The sequence below is a fragment of the Orbicella faveolata genome, unplaced genomic scaffold (genome assembly GCF_042242905.1).
Source record: "Orbicella faveolata isolate gen_17 unplaced genomic scaffold, um_ofav_v1 contig_13, whole genome shotgun sequence".
Classification (NCBI taxonomy): domain Eukaryota; kingdom Metazoa; phylum Cnidaria; class Anthozoa; order Scleractinia; family Merulinidae; genus Orbicella; species Orbicella faveolata.
The window spans coordinates 28,105,001-28,128,036 of record NW_028301540.1 but is presented as its reverse complement, the minus strand read 5'-3'; the positions used below and the strand labels follow the sequence as shown (position 1 = coordinate 28,128,036).

The 23,036-nt window shown below is 36.4% G+C and overlaps 3 protein-coding genes across 3 annotated transcripts; 1 reads left to right on the top strand and 2 right to left on the bottom strand.

Moving 5' to 3' along the window:
• Positions 1-547: 547 nt before the first annotated feature.
• On the bottom strand, positions 548-11,239 carry LOC110041093 (transmembrane protein 198-like). The gene is made up of 5 exons (XM_089285297.1): positions 11,084-11,239; positions 5,936-6,248; positions 4,377-4,940; positions 3,572-3,657; positions 548-2,476 (listed from the first exon to the last, which is right to left on the bottom strand). The coding sequence occupies exons 2-5, from the start codon at positions 6,246-6,248 to the stop codon at positions 2,429-2,431; spliced, it is 1,011 nt and encodes a 336-aa protein (XP_089141423.1). The 5' UTR covers positions 11,084-11,239; the 3' UTR covers positions 548-2,428.
• Positions 11,240-12,076: 837 nt separating this feature from the next.
• LOC110069540 (pyridoxal phosphate phosphatase PHOSPHO2-like) lies at positions 12,077-17,600 on the bottom strand. The gene is made up of 2 exons (XM_089285298.1): positions 17,482-17,600; positions 12,077-14,349 (listed from the first exon to the last, which is right to left on the bottom strand). Exons 1-2 carry the CDS (start codon positions 17,491-17,493, stop codon positions 13,639-13,641), a joined length of 723 nt encoding a protein of 240 aa, XP_089141424.1. The 5' UTR covers positions 17,494-17,600; the 3' UTR covers positions 12,077-13,638.
• Positions 17,601-19,284: 1,684 nt separating this feature from the next.
• LOC110066634 (uncharacterized) lies at positions 19,285-23,023 on the top strand. The gene is made up of 2 exons (XM_089283864.1): positions 19,285-19,731; positions 22,097-23,023. The coding sequence occupies exons 1-2, from the start codon at positions 19,372-19,374 to the stop codon at positions 22,898-22,900; spliced, it is 1,164 nt and encodes a 387-aa protein (XP_089139990.1). The 5' UTR covers positions 19,285-19,371; the 3' UTR covers positions 22,901-23,023.
• Positions 23,024-23,036: the final 13 nt, after the last annotated feature.

Below are 23,036 nucleotides of genomic sequence, written 5' to 3'. Positions count from 1 at the left end.
ATCATTGACTTTACCCAGAATTACTGCATGCCTTCGCTTTTCATTTGGCAATGTTTACGTACAGATGACAGGTTGCTAATGAACAACTTTGGCGGGAAAAATCAACAAAGCTTTTTTTCTTTGTACTTTCTGTCGTATTTCAGTCTTTTTTTTTTTTTTTAATTTAAGCTTAAGACTTACTTTCACAATGACATTTCATGCCAACGTTTTATTCTTAAACTGAAAGTACAGTCGAACCTCCACTATACCAATGGCAGCCTCTCTAGCACTTTCCTCTGTATCCAAGGTTGCCGTTGTGGAGGGGTTCCTTACCCTTTACCGCCCTCTTCATAAGTGACAACATGAGGGTGTATATTGGACTGGTACATAATTTGCTGCTAAAAAAAACTGACAGCTCAGTTCAGTTGACTGGTCTGCAAATCGGCTCGGAATTAGAGCAAACCAAACCATCAACATCACTCAAGCTTATGCCTCCCTTTTTAAATGTCATTTTAGACAAAAATAATAATTTATTAAGTGAATAGCATCAATAACATTTTAACACCAGTTTGTTACACTAAATCTTTATTGAAGCCAATCTGTACACTATTCTACAAAATATCTTCTTTACAAGGGCATTCTTCTTAATACCAAGCTACTGATTTTCCAAACATACTCCCATCTCTTAAACTGTCATTATTAACGCCAACCAAACGCACTTAAAACAAAATTACAGGTGTTACATGCATGATAAGTTATTGCTAAAATCATCCTCACAATTGAAACAAGCAAGTTTAGGAGTATTACCATAGCATTGGGATTCTTAAACTGCTGTTTCACAAATATTATAATGAAAAGGTAGTCATTAAAATTAATATCTACAAAAAAATCAGTGTAATTTCTATAAATGTATGAGTAAAATCAGGGCTGTCATTAACTTTTGATTCACTTGTAGTCTTGATCTTTACACGCAATAAACTTGATACCTTATGGGTGAATTGTTTCAACTATAGTCAGTCACCCATAACATCATGGACCTATCAAACAGACTCAGCTAAAGCAGGTGTTATGGGTTACGGCCCTAATTGACAGCCCTGAAAATGGCAATAATGATTACATTTACCTCAATAAAAGAAACTAAAATGGCTAAAAATAGCCTAAAGAAGATAACTTACTAACTACAAATTAAATATGAATATTACAAATGCTTTTCAAACACCTTAGGTACTGCTGTTGAAGTTAAAAGAAATCCTAAATATGCACATAAATTGTGTATTGAATACAATCTTAAAAGTCAAATCAATCGAGACCTTTTGACATATTACATTATACATAACAGTGCCTTAGCACAGAAATAATTTGATTTTTCATCATAAAAATATAAATACAATAAATGGAATCAACTTCAACTCTCGAATCATGGTTAACTGGAAATAGAATTCTTTAAATTTTGACAAATATGATCATTTCACACATTGATCATGTGTGCCAATATCCTGAAGTACGTGCACACGAAACTAAAGATTCTGCCTGTTACAGTGCGGCTAGTAACTCAAACTGCGCCACCTTGACGAAAAGTAACAAATCAAAATGTAAACTGAGAACAATGGACTGGGAAGCTTCTCGTGACAGCAAGTAACAGTGTTTGACATGAAAACATATACATTGTCGACTCCTCTGCATTATATTCACTCTTAGAGATTCAGTCCTTTATGACAAATTATAATTATTATAAATCTCACTCGAAAAATTGAGCTTGAAAAACTCATTTGTGACCACTAAACTGAAACCATTGAAAAGCGTACAAAATTAAGGATCAAAACTAACCAATCAACAAATGGCAAAGTTTCCCGAGAGGTTCTGACACAACACCTTGGACTTTGCTGGGTTTTCAATTTTGTTAAAATTCATCGTTTGCTTCAATGTTAATGGTTTATTTGAGAAAAAGATCGCTACCCTTTGTTCTCAAGTAACATTCTGATTGTTTCACTCTTTTCCAAGTGGCCTGGCTCGAGTAGTCACACTGTAATATTTCACACCAGTTCACACGGTTTGTACTTGTGTACAAACAGAGAAATTCAGAACTGTAGGTACGTAATGCGTACAAGACAAGCTGCGGCTGCAAGACTGTGCTACTTATTGAGTTAACCCTTTTGCAGTATCAAAGCTGATCGGTGTTAAGGTATCGTCACAAAATCAAGACTTTATCATGCAAGCATTACTCTTCAAGAGATCAAGGAAAATGATCTGCAAAGAAATAAAATAAATTTGCTTATCACCAAATTTTCCCAGCTGTGATTAGCTTCCATGTACATATGGATGTCCAATGTCCTATTTGTGTTCCCACAGATGGGAGACTGGACATCCCTCCAGACAGACTCAACCAGAAATGTATCATGGAGACCAAGGTTGCAGGGGAATTTGTATAGCAGCAATTGGGCATCGGGGGTTAAACCTCTGTGGGACGTCGTTCATCTTCATCTTTGGTGTAGTAGGACTGCAAACAACACATATCTAAGGTCAGAAGAGTACATACCCGTACATGTACATGCACATTATCAAGGGATAACTCTAGGGATAAGATGAACTACATGTATGTGGTTCTGCAGTACCAGACCTTGCAGGAGAAGAAATAATTTACTGGCATCACTTTCTTGTAACGTGACAATAACAGTGTTTCAAGTTGACATGCTTCTCAGTTCTTCACGTGCAATACCACCTGTATTCTAAAACTGAAATGCTGAAGAAGGGCCCTCCCCAGCCCCCTCCGAAAACCAATACCAGTATTTCCCTATTCCAATAGGAAATCCTTGTTTACAATATTTTGCCTCATTAGCATAAGCAATTCAGTTTCTTTTGGAGCTACAAATAAATCAGTTCTGAATATTGAAAGGTCATAGTACGATTAACTCAGTCAGTGAATGTGAGCCTGATGTATTGAACACTTTTTGTGCAACACGGGTTTAAAAACTCAAAATTTTACAAAGAATGTATGAGCTCATTAGCGCTTTTACCACCCAGAAATTTTGCAGTTTTTGAAAGACAATATCTCCTTGAATATTACACCCAAATATTTAAAACTTTCACCACGTATTAAGCTTCACTAGTTCTTTAGCTGCCTGGAGTCAATTCAGATCTAATGTGTCACCTTCTGTACGCAAAGTCATATGCAAATGAGCAAAAATATAAACAGTGACATCAGCATGAATTCCCCTATTTAACCTGGATAGAGAACCCGCATAAAAATAACAGCTCAGGCTGATGTGGCTTACAGCCTATTACCACTGAATATTGAAATTTAATGGGAGTTCATTAGACCAGGTTTCAGTTTACCATCAAAAACTTTGGCCAGGCTGAAGAATGCTAATGTTATGATAGGGACTTACTTAGAAAGGTATTCCTTCACAATCAGTCATGTATATCAAGTTGGCAATGTACCTCCACACCACCATACAGTACATGTTGCACATGTAGTTGTTAAGCAAATCAATAAATGCGTAGAGGTACAGTAAATTTATTTTTGAATAAGCTTTTTTCATGTATAATGTTGTTCAGTATCAACATAATGTTACAATGTATAATATGACTTTACCTTTGCCACCACATCTCCATTCATGTTTAGGCTGCGATATCTCTTCATTGCTTTATCTTCACCTTGGAGTGACACAGAGTCTGATCCTAAAAGATACATTACTAAAATAAGTAATTATAATTTATAACCCAGAAGTAATTACTTCATTCTGATTGGCTGAGAGCAGGCCAATTTATCATCAATTATTAATGTGCACTGCAGCCCAAATTATCGCTCGCATTTGTAATTTTTTCAGTCGAATAATAAATGAGTAATAGACTATTTTCGTATTCTCAGTAATGGACTGCAGCTAGTTTGCAGTAGAGGCTCATGTGAGGGAATATCATTAAAAAGAGAAAAATGTCATTCATGCATTTGAAAAGAGTCCCTGCATAAGCCTCAGTTGCAAGCTAGTTCCAGTCCACTACCAAGAAATGGTCTCTTGCACGAAAGCTTGCAGAGCAATAAGGATTTACACCTCTTGTGATATTTGAAAATTCTTTCAAACTGCACTTGCCTTAAACCTCTGGCAATTTTGAAAGAATTTTCAAGTATAACTCATAACTAGTGTAAATCCTTCATTGCACTCGCATTCATACCATTACCTGCATGTATACTTCAATAAATTGTACACTTTTCACACTGTGCTGTAAAAATTTTATGTAAGAACAAAATTGATAACTACATGTACATTAGCATTTCATTAAACTGCCAAATCCCTTCAACAGCAGCATACACAGTCTGTTCTCTGTGATCATGCCTTATAGCCAACTAACTTCTGGTGTATAAGAAAAAGATTTATAGCACAATAATTAGTTGAGCTTACTTTTTTTGTGAGTGTAACTTCTTCCTGTTTTGCAGAATTGCACCACATTTCCCAGGATAAACATGACAGGCCATATCGCTAGAATGACCCAACTCACCCAGCAGTCTACCTTTTCATCAGCTGCCATGATCCTTTGCCAAGCATAGTTGATCAACACAAACTCTTCGATGAAGTAGTCGACACCACCCGTTATCAGTGCTGCCCCAATAATTGAGGTTGCCACAATGAAGAATCCCTTCTGCCACCTTAGCGTCAGCAAGCTGAAGATCAAACTCAAACCTAGGAGGACTCCAAATGGTATCCACTTGATGGAAACATGGTAGAATGTCTCGACAATAAAGAATATAGCAATGCCAATGAAGAATCCAAGGCCAAATCCACCAAGGAATAGGCCACAGTAAGTGACAAACATCGTCAAAAGCCCACAGAATATTCCAACAGCGACAGCCACTGCAACAAGACCCCAGGATGGCAGGTCAGCATGGTTACTGCCAATAATGTAGGTGACAAAGGTGGCAAACAGGAACCCCAACAGAAAAAGGCTGCTCTTAAAAAATCTGTAGCCTATAACATAAAGGATATAATTACAAATATCAGTATGCCTTGTTCATGATTTGTCTTCAGTTGGTTACAATACAGTGAGCACAAGAGCACTCTTAAAGAGGCATGTTACATGTAAGATTGCAGACTGCCTTGTTCACTGTAGTTGAAGTCAATAATAATTCATTATCATCATCTTCACTTGTCATGACAGTACAGTGTAGACCGTGCATAAGGCCGCCATGTTCTCAAACCAACGGTAAAAAAAGTAGAAGTATTCTCTCATTTTGATTGGTTGTTACTTATGATCTATTGGAGGAAAGATCCATAAATGATGTCATTAACATTTTTAATGGTTTCTTTATTATATAAAGCAGATACGTGTACATGTAGATTCCATGTTGCCATGCATCTGTTCAGTAATAGATCACAGCTGAAAACGTCAAAATGTGGAAAGAACACGACTGACACACTCACCTGATGGCTCATGTGCCACTTTTTGAAGCAATCTGTGATCTGTGATCTATTAAACAGTTAGATTATGAGCTCGAGATTTCTATCGCGTAATACTTGACAAGGGCGCAGCCTGAGTCAACTATCAAGCATAGAAATCGAAAGTGAATAATCTAATTGTTTTACTATAAATCTACTAGTCGTTCAAAACTTTGTCTAAATCTTCTTCACAGACACTTCGAAAACGCAAAGAAGAGGCACTCATTTTGCTAACAAGTGCACACTGCTACACTACTCACTATCTATCACAGAATAGATGGTGAATAGCATAGCCAATCAGAGAACGGCATTCATGATAGAATGTTAGTAGATATAGACTAATACTGAACAGACACACGCTAACATGGAATCTATTTGCTAAACAGACTGTATTTTTATTTTGCTAGGAGCTCCTGCCAGTAAATAATTAAGTGTTTCAAGTCGGTAAAAATCAGAAAAATGTACCAAATTCACAGTTTCACTGACAAAATTACTCATACTGTACATGACATTCAAGCAAATCTTACCAAATAAAATCAGATAAAATCCACAGAGGATGGCAATACAGCATGTGACAGTGTACGGTATATTGAGCTGGTTGTTTAGAACAAACACTTCGAAGCCGTGACATTCACCAATCTTTATTCCTGGAGTAGCATTCTGTGGAGTAGCATTAGTTGGTAAATCTGTGGTTATCTGGGTGGTTGGCATTACTGTAGTGCTCATGTTGACAACAGAACTACTATTGCCAACACCAGGGCTCACTGTGTCATTAATCCCATCCACAACAGAGAGGAACACACTGAGTAGAACAAGCACTGAAAGTATTGCAGGACTCATCTGTCAAATGAAAGTACAACCACACGTTCAGCAAAGTGGATGGACATATTCATACAATTATCTTCATTATTACAATGCATAATGGCAAGGTAGTCTTGAGGACAATCTGAGTGTTCTGATCAGTTCTTTCTTGGTAGGGATTTTGCCAAGGAAACAGTCATAATCCATGTATTTTTTGCTTTTGAAAGCCAGAATAGCGACTAGGCTTGAGTGTCATATGATAAACTACTTACTAACCTAGCCAATTGCTAGAGATGTACTGGGAAATATTGGCCCTTGATCATTTTTGTGTGGACCTCACTTCACTCAATTCATACAACTGCTAGTCACCTTGGGCCAATGTTCCCCGCTGTGGCCGTCGGGCTTGGCTAGTAACATCGAGGTTTGCTCTCTACCATACATTTAAAACTCTGTTTTTACTAAGTTGGAAGACTTACAATACTAGATTGACAGTGAATTTTTATACGTTTGGCAAACTTATTCCTCTTTGTCAGTTAGTTTCTTATTCCTTGTACTTGTTCAATGGATCTTCATTCAGTTCTTACTAAAAGTATACATTGTATAACAAATAAGTTCCCATGATCAGCAAAATTGGCATAGTGGTTTGCATTCTTCAGTTTTGTTATTCCACTGCTGACACGAATCACCATGTCGTGTACTACACTTAATGGCATAAAAGATATCAATCTCTCACAGAAATCTTTATAGAAATATGTACATGTACCAGTGCTGATATAACTTAACTTACCATTTAAACTTTAGCTTGGCTCTGAGACTTAGAAGGAGAAAACGACAGAAATCACATCAAAGTTGGCCAAATTGAATAAACATCTAATTTTGTTTTGTTTAAAAATGCGTCTAAGCCTCGGAGCCAAGTTAGAATTTTAATCAACACCTTTTATAAAAATTGACTTACTATTGTTTCCAATATACGTCCCCCGTCAAATTTCTTACTACAATGATATATTTTGCTTTCCTTCCTTTTTTTGAAGATATTAAATAATGTGTCCCTCTATGTACAGTTATAGTAATAACCAGTGAGAGTGTTATCCAGAAAATTGTGCCTGTTTAGACAGGTCAATATCAATCAGTGAAGTAGTTCAAATTGGGTCTTTAAAGGTGACTACTGTACATGCACATGCACATGCATGTGTTGCAGCTTGGTTTAACATACATGTATCCATTTTAACAAAACATGTTTATATCATACTGTATATTCTGAACTTACAACAAAATCAATCCACAGCTTATTTTAAAAACACGATACAGCCTCATCATGCATTACTGGTAATACTGTCAAGTTTAAATATAGTATTTCTAAGTATACATGCAACCTGCTTTTTCCAAGAACATCTGTAACACTCTTCCATTTTAAAAATTTGCAGCCAGATATACACACATATACAGCTATACAGACTGACTGAGATGCCACTTGAGACTAATTTAGTCAAAACAACACACTTCAAATTACCAGCACTGATTCATATTTTATATTTAAATCATTGTTCTTGTCAGACATGGAGGCTACACCAGAACAGATAGGCATCTGGAATGATTTTCAATAATCAGAAAGACATGCTTGATCACCAACACACTATTAAAGTTAGCCTGTTTCTAACATAATGCAAGTATTGTTTTGGATAGAACATCCAACTTGTTTACTATAACTCAACATGTTTGGCTTCATGTTAACAGACAAGAAAGAAAATTGATTGGTTGATTGGCCAGGTTTTAACCTCAAATATTCAAGACAAGATGAACGATGTTAAGTGATATAGATATCAGTGCTTCTCATCAAATAAATTCAGACCAATTAAATTAAAACCTATCTGAAGAGGATTCACAATATTCACAGACCTACAACCTGCAAATTAAACCTAGATGTACTAAACAAAGACAAAATTATTTCAAGGTGAACTGATAATATTGCAAACTTGTTTATATCTTGTCCAAAGAAAACTTCTGTTAATACTCAGTAATCAATTGAGATGAAAATCACATGTATTTAAATGTAAAGCAAAATGTTTTATCAAAAATAAATGGTTCTTCAGACATAAATAAATCATACCCATTCAGTTCCTTATACCCAGAGAATACACCACAAACAATTCGCAATCACTTGATTGAAATATAACTGGAACTTTTCCCCCACTGAACATCGGGCATACACGTACATATACATGAAGCTATGAAAAGACTAAGCTGTCTTAAGTCCAACCAGTTTTTCTCAGCCGTGATGAGTTACCCATAGCCAGTTGTTGTTTTCTGGCTAATTTTCAGTGATTAGCTGTCTTTCACCTGGTGAAATTAGTTGGCAGCCGCCCATCCGCTACATCTCTGTAATGAATACAACCTTCAAACCTTTCTATTCAAGCTGTATCAGTAAAATGTTATTGTACAGTGTTCACAAAATGACAGTAAAAAACTAAGTTCTTAGATACAAATGTGAGCACTAAACAAATCTGAATCAAGGTAAAACAAAAATAACCTTTTAAATTCTCCATGTAAATTTTACATTTATGTTCATGTCAAGACTTAATAACACAATTCTGCTTTAGGTATTAAATAACAGTAAAGTAAATCTGCCAGCATAATTAAGTTCTGGAGAGACATGTACACATTTGTATTCTTTATATAATCCTAAAATAGCCTGGTTTTGCTTTTTCTGTATTTGTAAATATTGTACTTCAGACATTAGACACACAAATATGAGTTGGCCAACTTACACCCATTGTAGTAACACTGAATGCAATCAAGTACATTTCAGTAGCATGTTGGTAGTCAACTTACTTTAGACTGGTGACAGTTCTTCAAAAATCATTGCAAAGACAAAATAAAACAGCTGGGGAACAAAATTATGTCCTTTTCTCGTGTACACTTATATTTTACAGAAACATACAAATTATAATAAAAATACTGCCAATTATGTTTTGCATGACAGTTCACCTGAGATTGAGTTTCATTTTAATTAAGTTACTTGATAGAAATTTCCACTAAGGCTGTGATAATCAACATTAATCTCTTATCTAATCCACCTTGAGATTATTTTAAATGCAATTTTCTTATGAAACTCTAGAAATAGTTGGTCCCCAAGGAAATCATTTCTGTCCCTTATTATGTAAAAGTAAATAATAAAGGTTTCTTTGAAAGCCCCATAGTCATTTCATAGTAAAATTTAGTGCTGAGCAATTATTCAGCTAAAAGCTTTTTGTCAAGAAAAATCCATGAATAAATTTTGCATGAGAACATTGAGTATAATTAAATAAATTATTTTCACATTATTTAGCAAAGGTATGCTTTTAAGAGATTCAAAGCAGCCTTTACAGGAAATAATTTTTATAGATGTCATAGATTTTTCATGATTTCTTAGAAGTCTTTTCTTTTGACTATTAATTAGGAATTAATATTTATATTTATTAGCTATAAGTGATAATTCATTGACAAATAGCTACAATCTTGGACAGAATAAAATGGAACAATTATCCCCCATCCCCCCCAAAGCAATGATGAAGGTGCGAAGGAGCAAAAGCGCGCCATTTTGGCATCATTGAAATGGGGGGAGGGGTGGTCCAGATGTTCCATTTATTTTGTCCAAGACTGTAGATAGGTGATAAAATAATTAGATTTTTTTTTTTTTGCAAGTTTATGAAGCAATTTTTGACAAACCTTGATAATTTTTTTTCAGGAAACATACATTAATGTTTATATGTATCATATCTTATAAATTTTTATTGCCGATATCTTAAAAGAAATATGAGTTTCGTAAAAAACGGCATTTTTTAATTGAATTTCACTTGAAAATGCCACCAAATTGAAAACATTTTTTTGTAAAACCGAAATGGGCAAAGGTAAAAAAAAATGAGCCTAAAATTCTCAAACCAGAAGAAACCAATTAAAAGAAATATTGCTCGAGAAACCACCAGGACGTAAGCCATTGTAAACAGAAGGAAATTATTTGCTTAGGAACAAACAATAGTAATGGCCTAGCTTCCCCAAAATAAACAAAGCAACCTCTGCTTTCTTGCAGCGAAATTGCGTTAACCAAAATGGTAAATTAAAGTCACGCATACTGACGGTATTAACTTTGCTGGAGGAAATTGACATTTGTTACAAACATCGGCCATTAAATCACGGGAAAAGAGATAGAACTGTATTCATTCTTCATTAGCCGATATCATTAACGGCACTCAGTGAAGAAACAAAGCACTTTACAACATAAACATTCTGGTTGGAAACGGCTGGATTCATTCCGAAGCTAGTTTGGAGATGAAAATCCCATTTCATAAAACGGTTAACTGACTTATACCCTAGAGCAAAATTTTGTTTCTCGCACTGAAGCTTTACGCATAGATTTATTCAATGAGTCTTCGATGATATGCAACGCACCCACGCGCCCATCGGAAGTTCGTTATATATTCATAGGTGTAGGTTTCCACACATTTCAGAAGCCAAACCGCTTATCTATACTTTAAAAACATGATTAAATTACTTTTGCATTTCTTTTTGCAAGGAAGCCGTCAAGAACACCTTGAAATTTTGAATAAGACTCCGCGCACATACAACTTTGTTTCAACATACATGCTGCTTCGCTCGAGAATCTTCGTTCAATTAATGCATCTTCATTAGGAACTCGGTTTAATGTGACCAATCTGTATCACGAGTCTGTAAATTCTTTTAAAATTTCGATCAGTTCAGAGAACTGACTTCATCCTCCATTAGCATTCGAGTTTTAAAGGGAGTTAGCTAACATGTGGAACCCAAGATACGAACGACACTATACGTGACCTAAATTTCGCTTCAAATTGCTAATTCTACGAACATTAATGCGTCCCTACCTTTGCATTGGTGTAAAACTAACAGTTACACTCCCTCTGAATGTCCAAAGTGCATCAGTTTCAAAAATAATGAACCAATTTCGCCGGAAATGAGCAAAATGGACAACTGAACGTCCACGCTTATAATGCGTGCAATAATTTGTTCAAGACGCTATTGATCTTTTGACTCGTGCATCCAGTAGGAGAAACTTGCGTTTGATCAGCAACTAATTTACGCTATGCTTCAATTGTTGTCACAGCTAAAATAATTTTAGTTTAACAATAACGAGATATGCATATGGAATGAACTTTTAGATGAAGATATGTTCCATTATAACTACTTTCTATGATAAGTATTATTCTGAAAATTAAATTCGTAAAGAAAACGACTCGTTTTCACTAATATTGATTGAAGTGTAGATTCTTGTAACCTTGACCCTTTATTCCGAACCCCTGTCCGAGAAGGTAGAGTTTACACAGGGGAATAAAGGAAATTCTATCAGAGTTATCATTTTGTTTCGTCAATAGAAGTCATAGAACAGAGTCTACATTGTGCCTTTAGAATCATATATTTTTCTTCATAATATAAGAAAAGAAGTTAAAAATTCCCCGACCGTCAAGACCGTAACCTAGATGACAAATAACTTTTGAATTGTTCTGTTTCTACTGTTTGTTTCAGTCAAACATTTCCATATCAAAGCCTTGCATGTATTATCCAATTAGCCAAGACAATACAACAGCGGGCGTTAAATAACGGATTGAAAAAAATTAATTTGAAAGTACCGAGAACGGATTTAGTTTAGATATGAGAAAGTCAGTTCTGCTGTACCCCAAAACTACTGTACTACATAAACTTTTCCCTTAACATTCAATGCCTACGAGTGCTGTTGTGTTATAGAATCTATTTATCAAATATTTTGCTATTCATGTGAACAAGATAAGCTTACAACCTCCATTGAGTGGAAAGAAAAAATGTAAATTATGTTTGACAAGTGATCCTGAGCTGACCTCAGCTGCTTATCCTGGTCGATTTATTTGCTTTATCAACTTTCAAGTTAGATAACAACCCACTGTTCTTGTCACACTTTCAATATGCCATCAATGGTATGTACAAAGAATAGTCAACAAACATACTTTATAACACAGCTTCAGACCTTTAAAAAGTTGAAGCTAGGTGTACAAGCAGTGGACAGTACTCACAAACTCATCTAGAACATTATATCAACTGTGAACATTTTTCTTCCTACTATTTCAAACAGAAAGTGGAGAATTAGTGAAAAAGGCTTTGTTTCCCAGCTTAAGATTACCATCATGAGGTTTCTCACCACCAGGGGGTAGCAATTCTGATAAACACTGATCAAACAACACCTATCATTGCAAGGGAGGCCAAAAGACTCACAAGAAGGATAAATGTACATATAATTATATTGATAAGGGAGGCAATTGAAATCCGAAGGGGGGAGGGACTCCCATATGAAAAGGACAGGGGTGCTTATCGGAAATATTGGAAAGAACCCTAAGAGGTACCAAAATCCTACTTTGTGGGCATGGCTTGAAATTTTTTTCACCTCTAAAAGGTACCAATTCTAAACCAACACATCATCTCCTGTAACATTTTTTCGGCTCAATACCCTGAAAGGTGCCACAAAAGCTCGTGCTGTGGAACTTTTGAGGCTGAATGAACACCCTAAGTGGTGGCAAAACCACTTTTTTTAAACCTTAAAATATACGACAAGCACCCCCGTCCTTGTTAGATGGGAGTCCCCCCCTTCCGGGTTGAAATCTAGTGCCAGGTCCCAACCCCCATTTGGAGACTGGTTTTGAACTTCCAGTCCTCTACTGAGCCAAATTAAAACATTTTTATCGCTTCAGAAAGGTGCCATGTTGATGGTGGCCCTGAAAGGTTGGAGTAATTAGCTTAATATTTTGATTATGCTTTGACAACTTTATTTTAACAGAAGAAACCAACACTGTGCTGGAAACTCCGCACATTCTGCTGATTGTGCTGGTATTTCAAAATTCTTTACATGTGAAATTCCTATTAATCTGACAAGTCATGCAAAGATCAATGTGATTTTGTCGTTACGGTTTCCTTGAACTAGAATAACACAAGAATCTGGATTAGCTCAGTCATGGGTTTCCCACAACCGCTGCCCCCTGCCACTATTCTAAAAGGCAATTAGAAGTTACTGTAGTTCTGTCACATTGAAGATTGAAAATAATTATTGACCTCTCTTCTTTTGAAACAGACATTAAGCTTTTTAGTGCCCATCACACCTTACATGTAACTTATGCTCCCAGACATTCCTGTAGTTTCAGGTACTCTAATTAATTAAAAATAACATGGACAACTTTGCAAATACCTCTTGGACTGAACAAGTTAAATGGAACTCCTTGGGTCAGCCATTTCCATTTCATTTTTATTATAATTATTATTATAAATAAAAAAAAATTATTGAAAAAGCATTTTGAAAGTTGCATGGTCAGCAAAGTAAACATTGTATCATAAATACATAAATGTGTACAAATGAGAAAGCTAAGTTTCACAAAACAACTCTGCCAATGAAAAAGCTCATTTAAGTGTCACACAATTTTTGAAACAACTGCAATGCTTCAAACCCAGTTGTCCAAGGAATAACTTCTGCATTGACCTCTGAATTTTTTTCACCTTGTAAGCAGTGTAAAAGTTTGTATCCTTTCCGTGCTAAGATGTAGTCTCCTTCTTTTAACATTAGACAGGGACAAAGATCGCCATGTCCATCTCCAACATAAACTATGTGCTTGAAATGTTGATGGCTGTCAGTCAGGTACTTCTGAAGGACTGTTGATTTGCAAAGATTCTTTGGGCAATTATTGCAGTCATGCTCTTGATGTCGCTCAACATGTAGCCGGCCACTGCTTTCCCACATTGCAGGGTTTGTGTAAACACCACAGAAAGCTTCACGCAGGAAGTCACGCTCCAGTATATGATCAATAAAGTAACTGTTGGAGTCAGATATAATTATTGTTGGCACCTTTCGAGTCTGCAAAAAATGGCAAGCTTCCTTCATTCCTTCTGTAAATTGCAGAGTTTCAAAACACTTAACATAGTCTTCTTTGGTTACATTTTCTGCATGCAGAACACCAAAGACTTTGTCCATGATATTAGTCCAACACCATCCTTTCCTCTGATGCTCTCGTATCAACTGCATGGTGGATGGAAGTAGTTTGGTCACCCATGTGTCTGTGTTTCCATCCACTAGGGTGTGGTCAAAGTCAAAAACTGCCAACAGTTTAGATTGCTGTACCTACAACAAAGTATTGCCTGATGTCAATACAAGTAATATATCACTAAATCAAAAAGGAGACTATGTTATTTCCATTATGCCAAAAATTCCAGAAATTTTGGTTGGAAATCAAATGAAACAGAACATTCAGTCTCAGGAAAATTTTAAGAAAAAAGGACCGCCTTTGAAAGAGGTTCACTTTGACTTATCAGTCCAGTCAGTCTGAGATTTGCTGCTTTATTTTGGCAAACCGGTCCATTGCCCCACTTCACTTCAATAGATTTGATGTGGGGGATTGGGGAAAGGGATAGAAAATGTTAAGATGATCCATTCTACGAGTATGATTGGAAAATGTCTTCCCATTTTGGTAATAGTTGGTCACACAGGTCAAATTTATCTGATAAAAAGAAAAGCACCCAGCGTCTCATCGCTAAATAAAACTCTGGCTGAAAGTGTGACATGCATGCTACAAGATATACAGGACTCAAGATTAACAGTATGCCAAGTAGCCAAAGACAAGTAAACTTTTGGTACTAAGCTTTACACCTATACTTTAGTTTGCACAATACTGTACACAGATCACAAATTGTTTGTCACAGAAGAATTACATTGTAAAAAAAGTGAAATATGTGCATGTAGTGTATTTAGGAGAATATTTTTTCAAAAGAATATGACAAAAACATTTTATTGAGCTTCCTTGGCTGATGATTAGTAACACACTAAAACACAACTAACTTATAAAAATTATGACAAACCCACCAGACCTTGATAAAACATTGAACTGCAGTCTTAAACTTATAAATTACCATGATTTCAATTCAAGGCATAATGTATGTACTGTGAGGACATTAGTAAATTAATTTAAAATACCGAAAGGGAAAGAAGAGGATCACCTGTAACAGGAGAATTTCCTTTTTTCTCATTAACAAACAGGTGGACCTATATGTTGGCTAGGACAGGAGAGCATAAATTAAAGTAATTTTAATGCCTTCTGAAATGCCCTAAAGTCAGTAAAAACAATATGTAAAGCCAACTTTTTACAATAACTGTCTAATTTCTCATATGCTGATTGGCTCATTTTTATCATCAATAAGAGTACAGACAGATAAAATTTTAATTTATGCAAGAGATTTTATGGACTTTTTTTAAGTAGCCAATCAAAAAGCGAGAAAAGCTACTGACAATGTTCGCATCATTTTCAAAATTCACTTATCTTTGTTTATGGCAAGTTTACAGCGTCTTTTCCCCTCATTTATTTCCAGCATTAGACCATTTTGGAGTCTTGTTATTGTAAAAGACAAATTGACATCAGTTTTTTATGTGTCTGTCCTCTTATTGATGACAAATTTCGTCATAACATTGTCAAAGTTTACTGCGGAACAGCTCGCCTGCAGCTCGTGGTTCCACAGCCATTGTACTTTGACAATGTTGTGATGCAATTTGTCATCAATAACAGGACAGACGCATAAAAAACTGACGTCAATTTGTTAAATATTTAACAAATAGATTCCATGTTGCCGTGCGTCTGTTCAGTGATAGATCACAGATGACGTCAAAATGTGGTAAGAACAAAAAAGTGGCACACGAGGCGATAGCCAAGTGTGTCACTGATGTTCTTACCACATTTTGACGTCTTCTGTGATCTGTTACTGAACAGACGCACGGCAACATGGAATCTATTTGTTTTATATAGTAACGAAACAAACTACTACAGATAAAGCTTTTTTTTATTTCAAAATCTTTCAACATAACTCGAAAGCCGGCCTTTGCCCACTATGGCGAACACGAAAAAAACCATTTGACGTAATCTATTGTCTATACAAATTGAAGCAATCTCATTGGTTGCTATGCGTGGCAAAGAATTGTGATTGGTCCAGGAAAATCACGCCACTATCAAACTTGACTCGAGCGTTACTTCTCGTGGAATGAAAACTTACAGCGAAAGCTGAATTGAACTGCGAAATCTACAAATCTTAAAGAAAATGCTGGATAAGTCAAGTCAGTTTTTGCCATCAGAGCATCTCTGTGAGCCTAAAAGCTTGGATGTTGCCTCGAATATTGCAGGAGTTGAAAAACTACGCTCGGAAAACTTGCGGTTATGGTCAACCTGGAGGCCATTCGATTCGAGTTTTGAATGAAAGGAGTGTTAGTGATGGTGGAAATTTGTGTCCTCTGTGGTTGGTGATTCTCAAATCAGTTTGAAATAGTGTCGGATACACCTTTTAGCTGCGATGCAGTTGGCCGTGAGCTCTAGTGAGCTATACTTTGCTCACTGCTGTGCCCTGAAACGGACTGGAACATTCGCATCAGAAAGCAAGGTTATGTGCTTATTTTTAACTGATTTTAAGAAGTGGTTTTGATGTTTCATGCCAGACAATCACTGTGGCAACAATTATTTTGAGACTGAGAGAAGTTCAATGTTTTAAATAAATTAATCTCATAAACATTTTGTTTATTGGGTTTGTTAAATTCGAGATAAAGCAATGGTTTTCGGCTTACCAAGACCAATTTTGTGTTTGGTTTAGTCTCGCTCGACTGCCGACTGAGACTGCTGTAGTATTTTTTCTGAGTCATTTTCTAAAACAGAAACGACTTTATCTTTATTCTTCCTACTAGACTATGCTTCTGGTACCTGTTCAATGCCTAAACAAGACTTTCTTGTACCTTATCTTTTGCCCAGTCATGTAAAATATTATCTAAATTCTCAAAACTTTCCACCATTTTAAAACACAGAGGGAAAAACCTTCAAATGATGACGTCAATCGTGCGTCTGTCCTCTAATAGATCATAGGCGAGAACCAATCAAAATGCGAGAATAACTTGGGTTATTATATAAAAGTTTATAGAGCTGCTCAAACGACAAGCTTGGAAATTAGTTTTCTTTTTACCCTACAAGCGTTGTACCGTGTAGATTACATGTATCTGTTCTTTCGGAGTTCATAACTTTCTACCGGACCTCGAAATTAAAGAGACAAGCTGAGACTAAATGTCCACGGACAATTTTTGATCTTGAGCCGACTGCCTCGCCTGATCTCAGCTGATCTCTTTTGATATAGTGGTGTATAGTGCAACTAGACAATAATGTAAGCTAACAAAAAATGAGGGAATCGTAACCATAGAAAAAAAAAAAAGAACAAAAGCATAAGTTCAAACCTCGTTAGTCATGTCAGTTCTACTCCAAAGCCCGTTGACAAATTCTCCAAGTTTAGCACTATCAACTTTCCACCAACCCTTCCGAGGCGCTAGGGCCGTATCGTGCTATTTTCTAGGCAACCTGGCCATCTCGGCCTAGTCCTCCCTCCATAGAAAGGGACGGCGAACTCCAGCCATATCACGAAGGACTCGGAAAATGCATGAACCAATCAAAACTAGAAGTAAATATTACTCTTCCTGCCAGACTCCGGTTGTTTAGACTCCGGTTGTTTAGACTCCGGTTGACCCGGTTAGAAGAGTTGTACTTTCTTTAATTCTTTCATATAAACAATGGGCCAAAAGATAACCATGGTTGGAACTTTCACTCAAACAACCACGTTTGTTTGGTTTTTCCCTTTCATATGTGTTTATCATTACCTCCCATCATTCCGTTATACTGGAATTGTTTGTCATCTTTCCAGCCCACGCTTTCAGTTTTTTTGTTTTTTGTTTTTTTGTTTTTTTTTTTTGTTTTGTTTTTTTGTTTTTTTGTTGTTTTTTTTTTTTCTGTTTAATCGGTAGAAAGGCTGACCTGGGACAGGCTCGAAGCAAACCACATGCTATTCCAGATGACAACCAGGGCTCGTGTAATTGTTTATTTTTAGCACTCTCTGTGGCGATTCAACCCAGGATAAAATTTAAATTAACCCGGGCTCGTGTAGGAGCCCTTAGGCCTTAATCCTAATGAAATCTCTCTTGAGCTTTTTTTTTTTTTTTTTCCTAATCTTTTCAACTTTAGAAATCCCCTCTTGCTTGGAGCCTATATGGAGATCTCTGGAATGTTGTGCGCTCGTTAATTAATACCCGGGATTAATAGTATACACTTCATAAAACTTTGAGTTTTCAATGTCGTGTTTTCAATTAGTTCAGTTTCATCTGTTGCCATGTGGACGACTTAAACAAACATAAAAACATGTTCAAAACAAACTTGAAAATGTAACTGATCCTGAAAGCGGCAAAACAGAAATAAATGTACATAAATTTGAAGATATTAGTATGGTAGTTATAGGCTTTTGATATTTGTTGTAATATACTTTCCTATACTTAGGTTTTTATTTTGTATATATTTTATTGTGTAATCTATGTCAGTTAATAGCTTCAGGGCTCCTCTTGATAGCAGAGATACTTTGTAAGCTCCCTGAAGGTACTACCCGGAAATTTTTATCGTTAGATTTTTTTCTTTTTAAATAACGGTATCTATCTATTAACAAACAACAATATACCGCATGCTTCATTTAACAATCTATTCGAAAAACTATGTTTATCAAGAATCCAGATGTTAGATTTCCCACCATCATGTTGTAAAATTGTGTTTTCTTTCTCGACTAAAAAAAAAAGTAATTGAAAAAGTAACGTAATATTCCGTTCAAAAGATTTATTCATTTTTCCGTTCAAAATACGCTAAATTTATCTATATTTTTACACATTTTATTGCGGATTAATGAGTTCTTATTTAAAACAGCTTTTCGTTTTCCAACTGTTTTATTAATGACAAGAAACAAAAAAAACACAAGCAAACATTACTACACAGCCACGGAGGCATTTATTATTGATTTGCCACCGGCAGCGAAAATCTTATGGCAAACCATGCATTGCAGCATAGGCATGTAATTTCTCTCAACTATTTCAACGCATTGTCAGGCAGGGAGAATTAAGAGGGATCGTCATTGACAGAGGAGTAACTGTGTTGATCTATCGATAAATTCTCAAACCCTACACAATTTGGACACATTCTTTAATGAGCATTGAAACTCAGCGGGGAAGTTGTTATCCAAGTGTAAGACTTTAAATAGTTATATTTATTTACCTCACTTCTTGAAGTTCCCAGGTCGTGAACTAGGGAACAGTAAAATGAAATTTCCTGGATTTTTAGGACTTTTCTTGTTGATAGTGCGCGCTATCCACGCTTCCGACAGCCACTGTAAAAATGGAATTTGCGAGAAAGTTTCCCTCTCTCTTGCCAATGACACGAAGCAGAATTCTGCTCTTGTCGGGTACGTTATTGTGACGTTTAGCTCCCTTTGGAACTGGAAACAATGTTTTAACCTCTGTGTGAAGAATTGCCAGTGTCTCTCGTTCAACTTCAACGAGGTCAACGCAACTGAAAACTGCGAGCTGAACGATGCCAACACTAAAGTGGAACCAGAAGCACTGAGAGAAATGGAAGGAGTGAGCTATTACGAACTAGTCAGGAATTATTACGATATGAAGGTAAGAAACCTTTCCGATACATGTTAATGATATCGATATATGTGTTGTAAGTGATCAAGAATCTGGCTCAAGCTGATCGAGTAAAAGTCGCAAATGTTGTTTCGGGTAGTTTCGTAGGTTTGTTATAGTTTGACTCCTTCTTTGTTTTTTTGTTTGTTATATTGTGGCATGATTGAAGAACCTGATCAATTATTGAGTTTTAATGTACAGGTGACTACTTTGCTTTTTGTTTTCAGTTGTTTTTTTTTTTTTTTTTTGGCGTTTTTCTTTACTAGGTTTAACTGATATATAGAGACTTCAGACGTGTATATTCGAGTATTTTGTATTTTCAAGGACGCCTACTTTCAGTTTTCCTCGTGTTATTTTACTCACTGCTCCAAACGGAAAGCATCGAGGATGTAGTGAAGCTGATATGTATGATGACGCCAAAACTTTAGTCATACTTAGATATATGAGTTTGGTTCGTCTTCACTACAGAGCTGACCGAAAAAAAAAGCAGTTCCCTTGACAATTAAGGCAAAATCTTTCAAAGTATTTTTATTTTTGATGAAAAGAAAATGAAGATTAAAAACAAAATTCGAAGTCCACTCCAAACACGCTTTCGTGCAACTTTCGTGCTTTGCCAGAACATTAAAACCGTGTACTAGTCTGAAGTTGCTATTCAAGAACCAAAAACTAAATGAAATGATTTCAGGACGAACTGTAATTAGAAATAACGGTAATTAGTAGTAACTGTAATGAAAAATTTTAAGTATTCAATTTAAATTTTGGAAATATCTTGCTTTCATGAAGATATATGGCAAACGATATTTTACAAGCAGGTGTTAACTCGCAGCGAGCGCAGGTTTAATTGAGAAGAACTGACAAAGCTGCAATATCCTAAAAAGATTTCAAAACAATAGGATATTATTATAATCGAAAATAACAGCGACTTATCATGTGGCGCTGATGTGAGGGTGATATTTATCATATGTGCTTATTCGGTGTTTGGCGCTGAGAAAACATTACAGTGCCTTTCAGTATCACGCGAACTCTGCCCAATCAATGGTTTTGTGTATAATTTCGCTGCCATCAATCATCTATTACGAAAAAGATAATATAAAACACGAAAGACCGTGTTTGACCACATTTCCACACACCAAGAAGAGAGTTGAAAATACGACGCACAGCGGAGTATTTTTGACGAATTTGGAGGTGTTTGGAAATTTGGTCAAACACTGTCTTGAGTGTTTGATATATCTTCTGAATCGAGACTAAAACTAAGGAGAAAACGGAGAAATAAAGTCGTTAAAATCTATGTTAATTAAGATCAGATATCCAAAGACCGTCACGATCATGATTTCCTTTGTTTAAACTTAATGAATTATTAATGAGTTTGAGAAACCTATTTCTAATTCAACGGGTGCAGAATGTCGCTTCTGTAATTTGTGATCGGTCGAATTGGAAGGTTTGTTAGTTGTCGTCGTAATTATGACGACAGACAAAAACGACATCTTTAATTAGGGTTTGAACGGCCTCAGAGCTCGCCTATTAGGCCCAAGGTAACTTGCCTCTATTTCATATTCATAAAGTTTGTAATTTACGTTTTGATCATTTCTCTGTTAAGTGTCCTCGATTAGTAAAGGGGTGTTACCTCTCAGCTAGCTAAATTTTAACTCATTAATAAATGTTTGTATTGTATTGCATTGCGGCTTTGCATTGCATTGCATTGTATTGATATGCTCCTGGTATGGTTTGTTCTTGTAGATGATATAAAGCGCCCTCTGATTGGCTAATTGTAAGGCATTATTCTCTCATAATGTCCACTGGCCGATTACAAAGCAAAAAGGCGTAAAATAAATAACTTATTAAACTCGAACGTTCAGTTTTTACGGGAAAATCTCAAACCTCGACCTTGCCGTATTGACCTCGCTATCGCTCATCAGTCACTGAATGCGGCAAGATTTTCCCGGAAAGACCTCACTCTCGGTTAATAAGTAGTTAGTATTGTATTGTAATGTATTGCATTGCATTGTATGACATTGAGCTAGACATCATCTTGAAGTAAACACGTTTTGTGTACCTCTTTGCTGTTTGAAAAATATATCTATAGCAAGTTCCTTCTTTCTGCTCTGGCCTGTTGAAAATGCTCAATTTTGCATAAATTCCATCGGCCATCTTGGTTAACTGCGAGCGGTGTTTCGAACTTTCCTGGATTAGGATTAGGGAAATAGGTCACCAAAAGGGTCTTTTTGATGCAATAAAAAAAAATTGGAATTTTCGGTGCTGTCGTCGGATTCTCTATACTTAGAGACAGTGGCTCTTGATGATTTTAATTCAGTCAGGGTATTGATAGGTGCACATGAAATGTATTCTTGTTTGATAGGGAGCTTCCCAGCAGACCTGCCCTGAATCAGATTGTCAAAGTAACTGCTGCCACTCTGCCCAGTGTCAAAATGGCGGCACGTGTCGTGACGTGTGTCATGCCAACAAGAGAAGATACAGCTGCACATGTCCCGAGGGATTCTCGGGACACAGGTGTCAATTAAAAGTCCGATCATGCAGAGAAATCCTGCTGGGTGACAAGGTAAAAACCAATGGATTCTACAGCGTTTTTGACAAAGAGGACATCTTGTTCCCGGCCTACTGCGATTTTGGTTCTGAGCCTAATTTCGCATGGACTCTGATCATGTCCTACTCTTTTCAAAACAGAGGCACGTTCAGTAAGAAACCATTCTACCTGTACGACTCGCAAATCAACCAAAATGCACATCAATGGGACAACTATCGCTTGTCACTATCCCGTATGCAGTCCATCCGGAACACATCCACTCACTGGCGAGCTACTTGTAACTTCGCGACCAAAACAATGGACTATCGGGATTACATTCGCACGTCGTTTGCCAATACCGATTTTCTTGTAACTCCTGATGGAAATCGTTGCATTCGGTACGAGTTTGTCGACATCCGGGGAAATAGGTGCCAAAACTGCACTGTCTACTCCCCTTACAATCCCAACTTTGATTATCATATCGATAGCTGGTGGGGCAATTTCTGTGACTTTACGGCGAGAACAGGGGGAGTCGAGGACGAAGATAACTTTGGCTTTTATTTAACATGGAACACCGCATTCGGGTGCTCTTCCACACAGACCTCCACAACTGAATACTGGATTGGCGGCCATACATAAAACATCTGAAGATAGGTTTGTATTTCATACATGCCCAACCTGATGCAACAGCAATGAATTTGACGCGTACTTGAGCCAGTGCAAAAGTACCCTGGTTTTAGGGGTTTTCTCTCTTGTCGTTCATTTCTAAGGTGTG